At 47.9% G+C, this 15,804-nt stretch overlaps 7 protein-coding genes across 7 annotated transcripts; 4 read left to right on the top strand and 3 right to left on the bottom strand.

Annotated features, from left to right (window-relative positions):
• The first annotated feature begins 7 nt into the window (after positions 1 to 7).
• On the top strand, positions 8 to 1,547 carry EV420DRAFT_14408 (uncharacterized protein). The gene is made up of 5 exons (XM_060469026.1): positions 8 to 458; positions 518 to 656; positions 710 to 805; positions 862 to 958; positions 1,024 to 1,547. Exons 1-5 carry the CDS (start codon positions 301 to 303, stop codon positions 1,389 to 1,391), a joined length of 858 nt encoding a protein of 285 aa, XP_060338994.1. The 5' UTR covers positions 8 to 300; the 3' UTR covers positions 1,392 to 1,547.
• A 761-nt stretch (positions 1,548 to 2,308) lies between these two features.
• On the top strand, positions 2,309 to 3,721 carry EV420DRAFT_1472468 (mannose-6-phosphate isomerase; the record flags this gene model as incomplete). The annotated part of the gene is made up of 4 exons (XM_060469052.1): positions 2,309 to 2,452; positions 2,507 to 2,753; positions 2,805 to 3,257; positions 3,309 to 3,721. 4 exons carry the CDS (start codon positions 2,309 to 2,311, stop codon positions 3,719 to 3,721), a joined length of 1,257 nt encoding a protein of 418 aa, XP_060338993.1.
• Positions 3,722 to 3,771: 50 nt separating this feature from the next.
• EV420DRAFT_14032 (domain found in IF2B/IF5-domain-containing protein) lies at positions 3,772 to 5,170 on the bottom strand. The gene is made up of 5 exons (XM_060468997.1): positions 4,819 to 5,170; positions 4,439 to 4,771; positions 4,224 to 4,388; positions 4,043 to 4,172; positions 3,772 to 3,992 (listed from the first exon to the last, which is right to left on the bottom strand). Exons 1-5 carry the CDS (start codon positions 5,101 to 5,103, stop codon positions 3,823 to 3,825), a joined length of 1,083 nt encoding a protein of 360 aa, XP_060338992.1. The 5' UTR covers positions 5,104 to 5,170; the 3' UTR covers positions 3,772 to 3,822.
• Position 5,171: 1 nt separating this feature from the next.
• On the top strand, positions 5,172 to 6,667 carry EV420DRAFT_14038 (ATPase, F1 complex, gamma subunit domain-containing protein). Its single transcript, XM_060468998.1, has 6 exons — positions 5,172 to 5,366; positions 5,420 to 5,504; positions 5,561 to 5,989; positions 6,042 to 6,159; positions 6,215 to 6,333; positions 6,385 to 6,667. Exons 1-6 carry the CDS (start codon positions 5,226 to 5,228, stop codon positions 6,399 to 6,401), a joined length of 909 nt encoding a protein of 302 aa, XP_060338991.1. The 5' UTR covers positions 5,172 to 5,225; the 3' UTR covers positions 6,402 to 6,667.
• A 650-nt stretch (positions 6,668 to 7,317) lies between these two features.
• Positions 7,318 to 9,738, top strand: EV420DRAFT_14213 (cytochrome P450). Its single transcript, XM_060469011.1, has 12 exons — positions 7,318 to 7,565; positions 7,615 to 7,747; positions 7,794 to 7,982; positions 8,043 to 8,310; positions 8,367 to 8,452; positions 8,515 to 8,518; positions 8,680 to 8,731; positions 8,802 to 8,921; positions 8,972 to 9,053; positions 9,100 to 9,209; positions 9,272 to 9,290; positions 9,350 to 9,738. The coding sequence occupies exons 1-12, from the start codon at positions 7,388 to 7,390 to the stop codon at positions 9,531 to 9,533; spliced, it is 1,425 nt and encodes a 474-aa protein (XP_060338990.1). The 5' UTR covers positions 7,318 to 7,387; the 3' UTR covers positions 9,534 to 9,738.
• Positions 9,739 to 12,487: 2,749 nt separating this feature from the next.
• On the bottom strand, positions 12,488 to 13,911 carry EV420DRAFT_1633621 (uncharacterized protein; the record flags this gene model as incomplete). Its single annotated transcript, XM_060476213.1, has 9 exons — positions 12,488 to 12,513; positions 12,567 to 12,645; positions 12,857 to 13,093; positions 13,146 to 13,184; positions 13,237 to 13,261; positions 13,313 to 13,370; positions 13,431 to 13,501; positions 13,546 to 13,660; positions 13,839 to 13,911. The coding sequence occupies 9 exons, from the start codon at positions 13,909 to 13,911 to the stop codon at positions 12,488 to 12,490; spliced, it is 723 nt and encodes a 240-aa protein (XP_060338989.1).
• Positions 13,912 to 14,847: 936 nt separating this feature from the next.
• On the bottom strand, positions 14,848 to 15,208 carry EV420DRAFT_1633620 (uncharacterized protein; the record flags this gene model as incomplete). Its single annotated transcript, XM_060476212.1, has 2 exons — positions 14,848 to 14,964; positions 15,020 to 15,208. The coding sequence occupies 2 exons, from the start codon at positions 15,206 to 15,208 to the stop codon at positions 14,848 to 14,850; spliced, it is 306 nt and encodes a 101-aa protein (XP_060338988.1).
• Positions 15,209 to 15,804: the final 596 nt, after the last annotated feature.

The following is a 15,804-nucleotide window of genomic DNA, read 5'->3' as shown; positions in this document are numbered from 1 at the left end:
TGATTGGCTAGCAATTGACGGAATATCCCGACAGCTGTCGAACTTGGAACCTCGCGCTGATGGTCCAAGCACAAGTCCCCACGCAATTTTCCCGATGGGAAGTTTCAAGAGTCCACATGCGCACGGAACATTCAGCACTTCAAAGAAGAGCCCCGCCTCCAGCCGTTCTATTCTGTTTTCTTATCTAGGGCTACAGTGAAAAAGAAACAGAGACCCGAAGTAACGAAAGGAATCACTGAAGCGAAGGTGTTGGACCGACTGCAAGCTGCTCCGCCTTTTTCTTTCCCTCTTCAGTGAAATATGCCTCTCACCCTTACGTTTCGAAATTTTCGTCAAAGGGTTGCACATACCAGTCGCGCGCATCTCTCTCAGTCAGTTGAGATAGTCCGATGCTGTCGTATTATCGTACAGGATCAGGATTTAGCAGTCTCTGCTGACGGGGCTGACATCGTCGAGAAGTGAGTACCCCCTTCTATCTATGATTATAGTAGTCTCATAGACTCGTACTTCGACGTAGGGTTTTGAATCGAGCGCTTTCAGCACTCGATGTAGCAAGTAATAAAGAGGTGAAAGACGCGGACACCATTTCAGGGGCTTATGAGGAAGCCGTCACTGCCATCTTGTCAGTGAAATCGAAGACCTTTGACCCCAATAGTGTGAGCATCATAATTCTTTTATATGAAATTAGTCTAATTTGGACATGTTGCAGCTAAATATTCGGGCGCGTATGACAAATGCGAGAAGCAAAGACGAAGAGGTCCAGTCTAAAAAATCTTCGATATTAACAAAGCATTCAAATCGGTCGGTAAGAAGGACTTCGCGAATAGGAGGGTCCTTTCGGCCTGAAATATCATGCGGTAGAAAGGTTCCGCCCCCGATAAATCCCCACGCGTCAAAGTCGATATCAGGGTGCGGGAGGATATTAAAGATGAGAAAAGTCAAAAGATCATTCCTCTGCGTTCGTATCGCTTTTACTCAGAGATATCTAAAGCACTGGCTGACCATCTGTCCATCGCTGTTTAGTTGATGGATGCAGAGAAACTGATACTCTGAATATAGTTCTGCTGTTGATGGGACTCCGAAACGGACCTAAACTGCAAGACAATCCCCATTTCTATGACTGGACTTTGGCCAAAGACCAATTGGATGCCAAAAACTTTCACAGAAGCGCTCTTCCTTTTGATATCGTCCTCCATGATATCCCGCACCCTCCAGATTTCTTGGTGCTTTACTGTCTCCATGATCACAAATCCAAGAATGTCCTTTTACTCAAATCTGTTGACACACAGAAATCTTTTGCTAATATCTGGCAAGTCGATGTGAACAAATTCATCTTGAAAGGTATCCTCGCTTTTCTATCCGTAACACGCTGTTTGAGCGTTTCTCTTTAGAAACCATCGGAGATCTTCACTCGGCGAACTGGATATCTAGCCTAGACTCAATTTCCAATGTCAAAATCGTCAAAATGCTTCGACATCAGAACTCTGAAGGAAGTGAAGTGCGAAGGGATACGTGGTTAGAATTGTTCCAAGAGGTCTACGAAGCTTTCAAACAAGAGGGGGATGTATATTGGACAATCGAAGCAAAGTCGTCCAGACTGATTCCTCCCCGGTTTACCAGTCAAGGACGCCATTATTCTCCAAGTAGTGTCAGCCTCAATACCGTCGCCAGTGGAACATCGGTTCGTCTTATCACTGTTTTATTATTCCAGTCTAATTGGACGACGAATAGACTCTAGTCGCAACGGTTCCAACTGGTGCCACTGAACCAGACAAAGAAAGAGAAGACACAAAGTATGCTGCATTTTCAATTTGGGAGAGCGTGAAGAAGGTCGCTCGTGATCTAGTGCAGCCGGTGCTAGGGCCATGACCAAGCCGTTGTTGTTGGTCACTCGGAAGTTGGCAAGAGGGATAGCATTCGCACTTATCTCCTTTGTCGGGATGAAATCTCCCGAAAATCTTATGTTACTCATTATTGTACTATTTGGATAAAGGAAGAAAAGTTAAAACAGCCCGGGGTTCGAAATTTTCCACAAGCCGCAAGATTTGGGTGACTTTTAAGTAGGCATCGCCCACGGATAACAGGCAGATTTTTCACTTTGACTCCTTGTATGAAAATATTTCGAATACACCGCCTAATCAAGAACCAGACCAGGCCAGCCATGTGCATCGTATGTTATGACGCATACCTTCCAAAACAGGAACTGTGCCCCTTTCCTTCCACCACCGCTCTGGATCACCACGATACCCAATACTGCGCCTGCACGTAGCACCTCTTGAACTCAGCTCGAACGAAAATCCTTGCAAGAATGACTTCTCCTGTCTTCAAAATAATACCTACAACACAGCAGTACGACTGGGGCAAACTTGGATCCAGCTCAAAGGTTGCGCAGCTCGCAGACGCATCTGCAACCCCAGGATTCCAATTGGATGATAGCAAACCCTACGCAGAAGTGAGTATATCTTAAAATCCTACCCTTTGCTGGCGTATAGAAAACTGTCCTTAGCTATGGATGGGCACACATCCTACCTCGCCATCGAAACTTTCATCGGGCGCGACGCTATCTTCTCTTCTGAAAGAAAATCCTTCATTAATTGGCACAAATGTCCTGTCCAGATTCCCCGATGCAGTTGATGGAAACCTCCCTTTCTTGTTCAAAGTACTTTCTATCGAGAAAGCGCTCAGCATACAGACCCATCCTGACAAGAAGACCGCCGAACAACTTCATGCACAATTGCCTAACATTTATAAAGGTAGTTCCTTCAAATGGATTGCTTCAATGTCCTAATATTCACGCCTTATAGACTCCAACCACAAACCCGAGCTCGCTCTTGCTCTGACTCCATTTCGAGCTCTCTGCGGATTTCTTCCTCTTCCCGACATCGCCAACCATCTCCGAAATACCCCTGAACTATCCGCGGTTATTCCGCCCACCATCGTGGATGCTTTTCTCGCAATCGCCGGATTAGATACGCCTACCGGCCCGATGGAAAAGGCAGCATTGAAAGACCTCTTCGCTGCCTTGATGACTGCGCAAGAAACCGCATTCAAATCTCAGCTATCCACCCTTGTAGAACGTTATTCTACAAAGCCAGATATTGACCCAGAAGGTGTCGAGGCGCTGGTTTTGAGGCTAAATTCTCAGTTCCCTGGGGACATTGGCATCTTCTGCACGTTCTTGTTGAATTATGTCAAACTGCAACCCGGAGAGGCTATCTTCTTAGGTGCTGGTGAACCACATGCATATATAGACGGAGGTAGGCTTTCATGCCGTGTTCTGTGTCTCGTATTCTAATGGTAATGGACAGATATCATCGAGTGCATGGCAAACTCTGATAATGTGATTCGCGCCGGTTTAACGCCCAAGCTTAGAGATATACCCAATCTTGTGGCGGGTCTAACATATGTTTCCGCGGATGCTTCACGACATCGGGTGCAGCCCACGCCATTCTCATCAAGTGTCAGTACGCTATATGATCCACCCATCCCAGAGTTTTCGGTGGTGCAGGTTGTATTAGGTCCTGGTGCTACCGAGTCGCACCGCGCTGTGGAGGGGCCTAGTCTCGTGGTGGTGATAGAGGGTAAAGGGGCTGTTTCGTGGGGAGACGCGTCATTGAACATTGGTACTGGAGACGTCGTTTTTATCGGTGCAGCGACAGAGGTTGCTTTTGCCGCCGATTCCGGTATCGTGCTATATAGAGCTCTTGTAGAAGCCAATTGAAGGCAAACGGCGTCTCAAAAGTTCAGTCATCTGCTTTGTGAATCTCAAAGTGCATAACAAGTGTCATACATGAAGCGACATGATCTCCAGTGGGGTGTACTCTAACCTGTCTTGTTCTTACTCCGCTTCCCAACTTGCGCCTGGAATCCACTCTTGATAGGATTCACACTACGCCTACTGCCGCATGATTCGCAAGACATGAAGAAAATACGGTTTTCCTTTGTCAGGAGTGTGTCCGGTGATTTGCAGGTTTTACAAGTAACATATTCGACTATGCCAGCATTAGCACCTTCACTATCATACAGGAATGTGAAAGCTCACCGATATACCGCCTCAGAACGTTCTCGACTTGTTTTTGTTGGAAGCGGCCTTTTATAACAAGTCGACCAGCACCGTCCACACTACCAGTTGTACCCATTTCAGAAAAGAGGAATTGAATGACGTGTTCAGGCTACGAGTAGGACTCAGTGTCAAAAAATTTCCACGGGGAACACTGGCATACCTGACGATGCATCTTTTTGCAAATATCGGTGACGTTGGCAAAGATGGATTTCTTGTTACCTTCACGATGAATAGAAGGTGGCGCGATGGTGTAACGTTTTGTAGATGACGTGGAGAGTAGAGAAGGGTTGGCGGCATGCAGGAGGGAGTAAAACCGTGTAAGAAGCTGTAATTGGTAGATGAGTCAACATGTACGATGATTTCGATGGCACATACCTCTGGATATGTGTAGTCCCGGTCACTGCCTAGCCAAGCTGCCTCGCCAGTTTCTCCGCCAGCCGACGCCTCGTGTTGGGCAAACGGATCATCGCCAAGATCACCGTCGTCTATGTTATCGAGATGAGTATGGTCGGCCTCACCCTCCTCCTCGTCTTCGTCAGCATTCGCCGATTTAGCCTTCGATTCATTGAGCTCCTTCTCGAATGCCTCCAAGTCAAATGCCGCCTTTTTCTTCGACGATTTCTTTTTCTTTTTTATGTCAGAGAAGTCGAGGTCATCGGCAACGCCAGCTGGTGCTGCCGTTGGTGTCGATGTGCCAGAATCGTCGCCCTAAATGACTGATGAGTAAGATCAATATCACAGACAAGTATGCATACCAAATCCAGAGGGATCTCCTTCTTTTTCTTCTTCTTCTTGAGATCGCCAAACATGGCCTTGAATTCATCGTCCTCCTTCTTTTCCTCCCCGTTCAGCTTCATCTGCTCATGTGCAGTCGTTGGGCCGAGATCGACTGCCTCGCCATTGGTGGTGGTATTGTCGATAGTCTCTGGTGCCGGCGTCGTTGGGTCAGCATCAGCGCCTAGAGGGTCTTCAGTGAAGGCAACGGCCTTTTTCTTTCGCTTTTTGAGCGACGGGTCGAACAGTGGTTCCTCGGAGGCCATGAGTGTAATGAAGAAATTGTCTCGTCCCCTGGCCCAAGGATGACTATGTGACCGTGGGAACTTTCCCCGTTCTGAGCCGAGAACGTCCGACGGTCCTACCACCAGTTCCCATTTCCCCCTCCATGTTTGCTCGTCAGTCTCTTGCCCGTGTGGCGACCCAGTCGTCGCTGGCTGCGACGAGGCCCAATGCTAGGAATATGGCCACCCTTCGTGAGCTTGAGCTCCGTCTCAAGTCTGTCCGCAACATTGAGAAAATCACCAAGGTGCGTCACGGGCAACCATTTATATTTTTTGAAGGCGCTCACAGGTGTCTCAGTCGATGAAAATGATTGCGTCTGCACGTCTTGCCAAGGCACAGCGTGCCATGGGGGCTGCCAAGGACTACGGCGTAGCCAACGCTGGTATGGACACCGCAATTCATAGCGGAGTTTGCGGAATAACGGGTTTTTCTTTGCAGAGGTATTCGAGCAGTCCAAGGATGACGTTGCCACTCCCAGGAAGCTTTTCGTCGTTATCTCCTCCGACAAGGGTCTTTGCGGTGGTATTCACTCGTCGGTCACCAAAGCGACACGTAGGGCTATAGGCAACCAGCCTGACTCCCCCCTCGGTGCCACAACAGTCGAGTCCGATTCACCCATCATGATCGTCGGTGACAAGTCCAAGGCCCAGCTATCTCGCGCCCTGCCCAAGAACATCCGTCTTACCTTCAACCAAATCGGAAGGGACGTCCCTACCTTTGCTGACGCCTCTGCTGTTGCCGACTTGATCGCCAAAAGCGGCGTTGAATACGATTCCGTCGTTCTCGTCTACAACAAGTTCGTCTCTGCTATCTCTTACGAACCCGCCGCCATGGAAATCAAGGGTGGAAAGTCTTTGGCTGAGAGCAGTGAGTATTGTCAATCTAAAGGGTTATCAAGGCCGCTGATGACGGGTGCAAGGCAAATTCAAGGCTTACGAGATGGAGGATGACTTCACCAAAGACCTCGCTCAATTCTCGCTTGCTAATGCCATCTACGCTCTTCTCGTCGAGGGTCATGCTTGTGAAATCAGTGCTCGGTAGGGAATATCGACTAGCATCGATGTTTTCGCCCGTTCTCATACTTATGCACAGGCGAAACGCTATGGACAATGCTTCAAAGAACGCAGGGGACATGATTGACCGTCTCCAAATGCAGTTCAACCGTGGTCGCCAAGCCGCCATTACCAACGAGTTGGTCGATATCATTACTGGTACGGTCATAAACATGATCTCGTCTTCTCGTTCATTAAACATGTCTTTAGGTGCAAGTGCTCTGTGAGCGAGCGGGTAGTTTTGCTGTGTTACGTCAACAGAACTGCATAGACATATCGATTACCTTCAGTTATCGACCCGCAAGAGTATTGAATATCAAAATGAGAAGACATTTCGAGGAACAGGTTGCGACTAAGCTACTATGTGAACTGTGGTGTGGTGCCAATCATGTGCAATGCCAGATAGGCGTGGCTCGGTTTGAGCATTCCCTGACGAGATTTCATCTGTGTTCACTTGTGGCCGTCAGGAGAGTCCTATGATGTCTTAAATTTTGTCATCTTGTTCTGGACCTCACTGAAGGCATGGAATTAAACTTGCCAAAATTCTGTGGTAAGACGTCAAGTACTAGTCCCGGAGCTCCCTTATATTCTGTGGATTCCCTCCGAGTCTTCAACCAGTTTTCAGATGTATACTTTGGGAGAATCTGAGAGACATGCGAGCTCGGCGACGGCTAAGCGTTTCTTCATTCCTGAAGTCTACTGGTAGGCTGTAGTGAGTACTCGAATACTTATATAATGACCCTGCTGATAGTTGAATCATGAAGGGATAATGTTTAAGCTTAGTTCCATCCATATGGATTCAGATGGAAAAGTGAAGCATTGCTGTCAGTTCGGTGAGCAAGAGGGCTTCACTAGTGCCTGTCCAAATAAATTGCTGAGGTTAACGTTTCTGCGTATTGCTCATCCGAATTGGACTAACTTATTGGCCGTTCTCTTTGTCAGAATGCATCTGATAACAACTAGCCCGCAGTCAATCGTGCGTTGGCTGAATGGCTTAGTTTCTGTGGCTCACGACTCAGACTGTATTCTAACTAATCCTTTGCATCCGGGGGCGCCGTTACTTGAATGCTGCATGCCCTTGGAGCGGAATCCAATCATCTGTTCTTATTATGATACTGGGTCACAAGACAATGTGAATATATCAAAGGGAAGCTCCTCGGCCTACCACTATCGCTGCCCGTCTGTCTGTACGCAGTCATACCACTAACTTGTCATGCCCCACTTCGTTCTTCTCCTCGTTGTTTTTCTTCCTATTGTGTGGCTTTGGACTGTACGCCAGAAGCGGGTTTTTTACCCTCCTGGACCGTCAGGTTTTCCTATCATTGGCAATGTTACGCAGATGCCTGTCTTGTACCAGTGGCTGGAATTCACCGAACGGGCGAGGGAATTCGGTCCGTGGACTTCATCGTATAGTTGAGTCTGTTCTAACTTGTGCTAAAGGCCCGATATTCCACCTTTCCGCTCTTGGAACGTCAATGATTGTGCTCAGCTCCGAGAAGGTCATCAGAGATCTATGCGAAAAGCGAGGGCTGATATACAGTGATCGTCCGAACCTTCCCATGTCGGGGCAACTGTGTGTATGCTCCTCTGGGCATCGTTCATTCGTACTGACTACTTAGTATGGGATACGACCGCTCCATTGCGATGGCTCCCCTTGGTCGTTATCACAAAGATGGTCGTAAAGCTGTCTTGAGAGCTACAACAAATCGGCAGATTCATATGTACCAGTCTGTTCAGGAGTCAAAGACGATTGTCTTTTTGAAAGCCGTCCTCGCAAAGCCGGATGAGATCATGGATCATATTCGTCGGTACGTGCTACCCAGATCCTTACTTAAAGTCAGTCATCTTACATTCAATAAACTAACTAGTCACGTTGCCGCCGTCGTCCTGAAAATTTCTCATGGATATGATATCCAGGCGATGGGAACTGACCCTATTGTTCAACTCGCGGAGCAAGCCCTGGATGAATTCGGCCGTGCAATTGCACCGGGTGCATATCTTGTCGACGTTTTCCCAATACTACTCAAGGTACCTGCGTGGTTCCCTGGAGCGAGATGGAAGCGGCAGGGTTTCAAATGGCGTGCGACCGCAATACGCTTGAGGGATGAGCCTTTTGATATGGTTAAGGATCAGGTGGTGAGCGTTTGGTCATTGGTATGCTCATCAGCACCGCATAATTCAGTTGTTTATAGAAAAAGGGCACTGCGGAGCCTTCCTTAATAGCCGAGGCTATCAGAACAAACCCAAATCCGAGTGCCTATGAAGACGAAATTCAGAGGTACGTATATTTTGTCTCGTGTTCCCTCCCTCCTTTATGACTCAATGTTGATATCTATCTAGATGGGTTAGTACTGCTTTCTATTCAGGTGCGCCCTACTTCTTTATCTACTATTATCCCTGGATGCTGGATTTATACGTAGCTGGCACTGATACAGTAAGTACAAATTTATTTTCCTCTTGTAATGTGCTGTTATGTTACTGTTCCAGTCTACTTCCGCTCTCAAGACCTTCTTCCTTGCGATGGCTTTGAACCCAGACGTCCAAAAGAAAGCACAAGGCAAGTAGTACCAATCTTTCGTTAGAATGATAAGGACTGGCGCGCTCAACCTATAACGATTTGAATGTAGCCGAAATCGACAGAGTCGTTGGCTTAAATCGCCTTCCTGTCTTCGCCGACAGGGAGCATCTGTTTTATGTTAATGCTATCGTCAAAGAAGTCCTTCGGTGGAAACCCATCCTTCCTCTTGGTATGTGATTTTCTTGCTTCTTGCTCGCAAATATTTTATGTCCATTACAGGTTTACCACACGCGACAACAAGAGACGACGTCTACAGCGGTTTTTATATCCCAGCTGGAACTGTCGTATGGAACAATATATGGTACATCCCTGTTGTGCACTCGAGAGAATTCTGACCAGCTTGAAAGGAGCCTCTGCCGCGAGTCACAGCTATACCCTGACCCCGACCAATTCTATCCTGAACGGTTCCTCTATCGAGAGAAAGCCAATGGGATGAATCCTGATCCCGAAAAATATGGTGTGTGCTCTAATCGGTCCCTGTTATATTACCTGCATTTTCAGCTTGCGAACTTCAAGTAGTGTTTGGATTTGGCCGAAGGTGGGCGATTTTCGCCGACCTCGTAGCTCGCGCATTTCTGATCGGAGGGCATATGATAGATTATGCCCGGGGTTGAGAATGGCTGATGCGACTTTGTTCATTACCATCGCTCGTACACTCACTGTTTTCAGTATCTCGAATGTTAGACGCGATAGTGGTGTCCTCATCAAATCAGAGAACGATCTACTATACTCCGGATCTCTATTCTTTCACCCAAAGTTTGCTCACTACCTTTTGCTTTAGCCACCCAGAGCCCTTCTCATGCTCTATTGATTTGAGATATCCAGAATATCAGTCCCTTTTGGACGTGGTCTCGAGGTCTCTTGCGGCTTGATGATGTCGACGCGTTTTATAGCAGTGAATTAGCAAAGTTACTGTAGGTCCAAATGTGCAGATGAATCTGCCTTAAACCAGCTTTCTATAACATGTCTTTGTCCTTGGATTTGAGGTCAACTGGCAAATCATTGCATTCGTTTCTTTGCGACAAGATATATCTGAGCTCATTTCATCCTTGCACGGCACAGCACCATTGTATCATCTGACCGTCGCGTAAAATAACAGATATCAGTCCTAAGCCCTGATGGGAATAACTCATTTTCACAATGTATCAGAAGCAAGCTACTGCCGAGATCCTGACTGTGCAAGAATCATAGGAAGAACTTCCCCGTGAGATATAGCAAATACGCTCGTGTACCAAATACCTTGGTATAACAAGATACCAATTCAGCCTTCCCGGCTTTGAAGTAGCCGCGGCTGCTCCTATTGCATGACATGCTATAGAACTTGAAGCGTACCCTCAGAGAGTGTACACTCCTTAAAGTTATTGGGCTACACCCGGACCGTAAACAACTCGTACGAGTTTAAACGCGACGCGTATCACGTGATTAGGGTGAGACTCGAATTTCGTCACGTTCAACGTTGAGCAAGGCGCCAACAAGATTTGACTGGTCACTGCGTCAAGTCACTGCCCCCTTTCTCTAGTCCTGGTTTTTGGAGATCTTCCGGGTAGCATGGTTGTCTCAACGCGGAGTACAACACGTTCATCAAACTCTGGCACGTCTACTCATGCTCGTGCACAGAAGTGCAGTAGCAAACGGAAGAGACCTGCGCGCCGGTCGCTGCAGCACTCATCGTCTCCATCTCGACCATGGGCGGCGACTTTACCCGACCTTCCCAATGAACTCCTACACAAAATCATTGTCGAGTTGCCTGGCACGGTCGAAACTATCATCACTCTAGCTACTATATGCCGTCGACTCAACGAATTTGCCATGGCATATCATTTTGGCTCTGATTGCTACGCAGCGTTCGGTGGCTATAGCCAGCCCTTCACCTCTTTCCGAATGCTTCGCCTGTCGTTTGTTTATAAACCATCTCTGTCCCTCATTGATTGCACGTTCTCCAATAACTTTCACAAGGAGATGACAGAGATCAAGCGATCTCTCGCCGTTCTCGAGGCTATTGGAACGGCTTTCTCTGTCTCTTTTTTGGGCATAGATTGGCCAAAGATGCTCACAAAGAAACACATCGATTTCTTCGAAGACATCAGCAAACTCAAATGCCGTAAAATAGACACAACTAATGCAGGCTCGAGGCTGGCTGTACCCACAGTGACGAACGATATCATCAAGCCTGACCCGCCCGCCCTTACTCGACTGTCAGACGTCACCTTATCCCAGTCTCCTGAGTGGTTTGTAGCGTGGATGCTGCGGTCTATGAATCAATCGTCCGTTACGAAGTTGTGTCTACATTCCCTATCTGATGACAACCTTCTCGAGTTGAACAAGCTTCCCCTCCATCATCTTCGCGATGTGACGCTTTCGAGTTGTACATTCAATTTTGCAGCATTTGCGGCCTTTCTTGAAAACCACCAGAGCATTACATTGCTCGACACGAGAACATGGAACCCAACAACAAACATCACGGGAAGCAAGGGCCATAGGAAATCGAAACGGGGCCTGAAGACGTCGTTGGAACCTGCTACTCGCATGTCGCTGAGGTACATGACCGGTACACCAGTCGCCATCCGTGCGCTACTTTCCACTCCGGCAGCATTTCCTTTCCTCGAATCGGCCAATATCAAAGATGGAGATATCACAGAAACGCAGGAAGCACTTCTTTTGGTATCCCATATACGTACAGCCTACCGCCTCTACCTCTGCCTCAAAGACTTGAGTGAGTGGCTACAGTTCAAGTTTCCTCGGCGGAAAAGGTTGGGTGCGGAGAGGGCAGAACCATTGCTTACGAGGATCACCGACTTGGAGATTTCATTGTCTTCTATGAACGTGATTCTAGCCCCCGAAACCCCCGCAGCAGCTGCCTTGATCCCAAATCTGAAGCGGTTTCGTGCATTCTCGTGGTGTTCCGTTTCGGAAAGGGCAATACTCAATTTCGTGGGAAAGATGAGAGATGCCTGCCCCGGTTTGGAGACTGTGACTGTGAACTGGTCTGATTTTTCTACAGATCCAAAATGGTTGCAGCAGAGGAGGAAAGAATTGGATGAAAAGGGTTTGTAGCTGAAGTACCGGAACGTGAGATGATACATGGACATCTGTTACAAATTTATTCAACAAATCTATTATTCTTTTTGTCGAACCCGAGCTAGCGTTTGATCTCGGTCTCAATCGAGACAAAATCCTTTCGTTCCTTGGCCAGTTTCCATCTTAGGACTTTCTTTAACTCGGCTCTTTCCTCCGTTGAATAAAACTCAAGACATAGTAGGAAACAGCGCACGAAAAAAGGAACGAAATGGGAGACAAATTCCCTGGATGGTCGCATTGAATCATGCAGGCTGAACGACTCCGAGGCTAAGCCACGTGTCTTGAGCAGAGAAAACACAACACACACACCTATTCTGACTGTTAGCATTAGGATGTGGCGGCTAGATGTATGCCCCAGTGTGTTAGGCAATCGCAAGCGTGCAAGCATCCCCGCCATCCCGCACTGGGGGTCGATTGAATGCAGATGAATGGCTGGTCGTTGTCGGCGTGGCTCACTTGCATTTGCTATGAGATTCATGAATGCATTCAGTTGAGGTATTCGGGAGACATGTTGTCCAGTATCACGTCAGTGGGGGGTAGCGCCAGTCTTTTTGGCAAGAGCTTCGATGTTGGGGATCATGCATGATATTTTATCTTACGTCATACGTGTTGCGAGAGCCTCGACGCCGGGAAAGTCGCCCCAGGCGACGTGGCATTTCAGGTTTTTGACACTGAGGGAATACCTAATGTTTGCTGATCAGCACTAATGTTCCAAATCTGGAACTTGCAGACATACCTCTTACGCCATGTCGTCGCTGAGCATCGGGATCTTTGGTCGGGACGTCGTATAGTGTGATCAGCTCGGACGTTGCTTTCTGCAGGGAGCGCGTTAGCGTAGGTTATATGGGAAGATAACTCTAAAATGTCTTACGAGGGATGACAGTCATTTCCCAATAAATCGGTGATCACTTTGTCATTCTTTGAAGAATCAGATAGTGTCGGGACAATTATGCGCGTTGCGACCGTGTCAACATCTCTGTAGATCCTTTCGTTAGCCAGGAAACGAATCTATGCAAATGAACTTACCTTTTCCTCCGTTCGGACTTGGAGATGCGAGCTTGGAGCAATGATTGTTCGACCGTAGAACACGGGGAACGCCTGCAAACCATACAATTCAGGACCTGGTATACTGGTGAGGACCGCAGGGCAAGACAAAATTGCCAGGGATCCCGTTCCCTGAGGACATCCGTGAATGGAGATCGAAACCATGTCCGAGTCGGGTACAGCAATTCGGATGACTTGCCCTTGGAAGTAGGTCGTGTCCTAGGTACGTGTAGATATATGAAGCCAACAAAGAAGAAGCTCAATAGCTTACAATTAAGTCCAATTGATTGCGAAACGCACGCGTCCACTTCTGGGACACGTAGCGCAAGATCCTTCTGTCACGATAGAAGCGAGTTGAATACGATTTCTACCCTCGGACAACCAGACCTGTATCTTTCCATGAGCTGAGAATGCAGTAAAGGCGCCGGGTATACTCACCATAAAATCGCTTTGCACACCCAAGCTTCCTCCTTTTCAAGACCTCTCTTCAAACTCCCTAGAGAGCAAGCCAAGTTAACCGCAGTGTCGGGCAAGCGTCAGGGACTGTTTATGTTACCGTCCCATTTTTGTAAGAAGGCAAGCTCCATCGAGATGACGATGGTGAGGGATAACGTTTGACAGTAGTACCTGGGTGATGCGTTAGAAACATTCGTTGACACCTGTCAGCATACCGACCTTTATGCTTGAGCTTGGAGGTCAAAAGATCCCTTTGCTGAAACCAGGTCGCTTCGTCTACCCATCTTCCAACTAATCGAATCCCAATATTGCGGGCATACTTTTGTGCTCCTCAGAGAGAGTGATAGGTAAGTATGGATAGCTGCGAAATGCTCTGTCCTCCTAGGTAGCTGAAAATGGCGGTCATGGTGGTGGGTTCTGTGATGGTGCGGTTGGCACCATATAAGGCAAGGTCGCTCGCTCTGATATTTCTCTTACATAATCTTGGCAACTTGGCTCCAACGCACACCTTTGATGCTTACAAGGAGTCCACCACCACCTCCGTTCCATACCTTCTTCTGAAGACGGCCCTCGCTACTCATGCTGGAAAGTGCAGAAACTCGAGGGCGCCATACTAACTCTTTAATGTCGTCAAACTTTTACTCAGTTTGTCTTGAAATACGTGCTGGAACATCCTGAATGCGACCAAAAGGTCCCAGTCGTCACCCCTGCCGTCGCTGACGAGGGTTCCTGACATTCCCGTCTAACGTTACTGTTGATTTGCTTCCTCGGACGTCTATAAATCATCCAACGTGGAGTCATACGCTGAAGAGGGACTAGGGGTACGGGAATGGCCGGAAGGGGAACTCGGGAGAAGCCGCTGGAAAAGGAGAGCGATTCTATGGCAGACGGTTTGCGCTTTTTGCGAGCGTTGGGGTGAGGAATGGAAAGGTCCGATTGTACCCCCTACGGGTTGGTCGGGTCGTCCTATCCAACTGGAAATCGTTTTCGACGCCCGGCGCCGCACTCTAAATCGATACGAGGTCAAATACGACTCATCAACCATATCATTTGACATTGGTGAAAGAGGGACCAGCACGAAGAGGATAGTTATACTCGTGTCCATCTGCTCGCCGCAAACTTGAAAGCTGGTTTGTCCTCTCTATTCAGAGCCCGAGTGTGTGGTCCAGCTGCCCATGTGCTTTCTCGACAGTTGGTGACGACTGGATTAAACTGTTGGGGCATTATTAGTGCAGGTGACGATGCTGGCGTTGGTGGGACGTCAGGTTCGTGTCTCTTGCAGTCAATATTCCTATGCTTATCAGTTTGTTTCAGAGAAATTGAAACATACGCGTACTTCGGACGATCCATGCACCCAACGGCCGTGATACAAGACAAACAAGCCAAAGCATATATTGAAAACTTGAAAGCAGCCAAAGCACGGTCCAAATTTGGAAAAATGGTAATCTATAAACCTGGACGAAGATTAACGCGCTGGGAATCACGATGCAAAATCGGCTTACAATTCTTATATTCCCTCAAACGATTGAGTCGGGGGGCCCCGAGCTGTTCGCCGACGAAACCTCATCCCCGTCTTGGCCATTGGGGGCTCTGGCGGCTCGAACTCGATCCTTCTTCGCTTGGAGGATGGCCATCTACGGCGTCCCAAATATCAGTGCACCGTGTTTCGACGACAATATAGACACATACCTTGAGCTTTCCCTTCAACTCGTCGATTTCCTGTTGCAACGCTCGTGCTGCTACCCAGGTCTTCCTTCCGTCATTCGCGTAGCGAATCCAAGAAGAAGCATTTGACAAGGAGAGCCTCTGGTACGCTTGGAAGTGCCTCTCTTTGAGCGTCAGGGCCTCAATTTGCAGCCCGGAGAAGTTCATAGACATGGGTGCGCAAGGAGGTGGTGGGGAGGACGTTACTCATTGACCCTTGTAATGTCAAAGCCGGCGCCACCATCCAGTAGGTTCTTGTATGTATCGTAGCGTATAATTGTAGCCTTGACTGTTTCCTTGAAAGTTCCGACTGCCAGGCTGGGTTTAAGGGGTGGTAGCATGGCGTTCACGAGAGGGTAGGTGGACAGGAATATGAGAAGTAGTATGTATGGGCCTATACCCGCATTAGTAGATGATAACACGGCCAAGACTACTGCCGTCCACTTGTTTTGGTTGTTATAATGCTGATCTTCTCAGTCCATGTAAGAGAAACAGAGGTGAGGAAAGGAAGGCGCTTAAACTGGGTTGATGGAGGAGAATTCGACAAAAGGATTTAGTCAATTCTAATAATAACAGTGATAACATCAAAGCCACTGCACTAGTGACACAGCAAACAGTGATCACTAGAACCGTCCTTTTGCTCGTATTTTCCTCGATTTTTGAAATAATCCTGCGTGAAGTTAAGGCTATAAGATAGTATATCTAGTCCTCTGTTGCATTTCGACAGGTTACATCTCATGCATCGCTCCCGGTCCATCTGGTCTGTAAAT

Source organism: Desarmillaria tabescens (assembly GCF_030435595.1).
Source record: "Desarmillaria tabescens strain CCBAS 213 chromosome Unknown EV420scaffold_1, whole genome shotgun sequence".
In the NCBI taxonomy this organism is placed as follows: Eukaryota; Fungi; Basidiomycota; class Agaricomycetes; order Agaricales; family Physalacriaceae; genus Desarmillaria; species Desarmillaria tabescens.
Note: the sequence above shows the minus strand (reverse complement) of the source record. Positions and strands in the feature narration are given on the sequence as shown.

What these genes read in the sequence shown, in the direction of transcription:
- EV420DRAFT_14038 (XM_060468998.1), top strand. Translation starts at nt 5,226, where the DNA reads ATGTTTGCTCGTCAGTCTCTTGCCCGTGTGGCGACCCAGTCGTCGCTG. An exon ending in ACATTGAGAAAATCACCAAG is followed by an intron (nt 5,367 to 5,419) that starts GTGCGTCACGGG and finishes CAGGTGTCTCAG; the next exon opens with TCGATGAAAATGATTGCGTC. An exon ending in GCTTGTGAAATCAGTGCTCG is followed by an intron (nt 6,160 to 6,214) that starts GTAGGGAATATC and finishes ACTTATGCACAG; the next exon opens with GCGAAACGCTATGGACAATG.
- EV420DRAFT_14213 (XM_060469011.1), top strand. Translation starts at nt 7,388, where the DNA reads ATGCCCCACTTCGTTCTTCTCCTCGTTGTTTTTCTTCCTATTGTGTGG. An exon ending in CTTCCCATGTCGGGGCAACT is followed by an intron (nt 7,748 to 7,793) that starts GTGTGTATGCTC and finishes CTGACTACTTAG; the next exon opens with TATGGGATACGACCGCTCCA. An exon ending in CGTCCAAAAGAAAGCACAAG is followed by an intron (nt 8,732 to 8,801) that starts GCAAGTAGTACC and finishes ATTTGAATGTAG; the next exon opens with CCGAAATCGACAGAGTCGTT.
- EV420DRAFT_14408 (XM_060469026.1), top strand. Translation starts at nt 301, where the DNA reads ATGCCTCTCACCCTTACGTTTCGAAATTTTCGTCAAAGGGTTGCACAT. An exon ending in GGGGCTGACATCGTCGAGAA is followed by an intron (nt 459 to 517) that starts GTGAGTACCCCC and finishes ACTTCGACGTAG; the next exon opens with GGTTTTGAATCGAGCGCTTT. An exon ending in CAAAGCATTCAAATCGGTCG is followed by an intron (nt 806 to 861) that starts GTAAGAAGGACT and finishes ATCATGCGGTAG; the next exon opens with AAAGGTTCCGCCCCCGATAA.
- EV420DRAFT_14032 (XM_060468997.1), bottom strand. Translation starts at nt 5,103, where the DNA reads ATGGCCTCCGAGGAACCACTGTTCGACCCGTCGCTCAAAAAGCGAAAG. An exon ending in GGGACTACACATATCCAGAG is followed by an intron (nt 4,389 to 4,438) that starts GTATGTGCCATC and finishes TACCAATTACAG; the next exon opens with CTTCTTACACGGTTTTACTC. An exon ending in GCAAAAAGATGCATCGTCAG is followed by an intron (nt 4,173 to 4,223) that starts GTATGCCAGTGT and finishes TCCTACTCGTAG; the next exon opens with CCTGAACACGTCATTCAATT.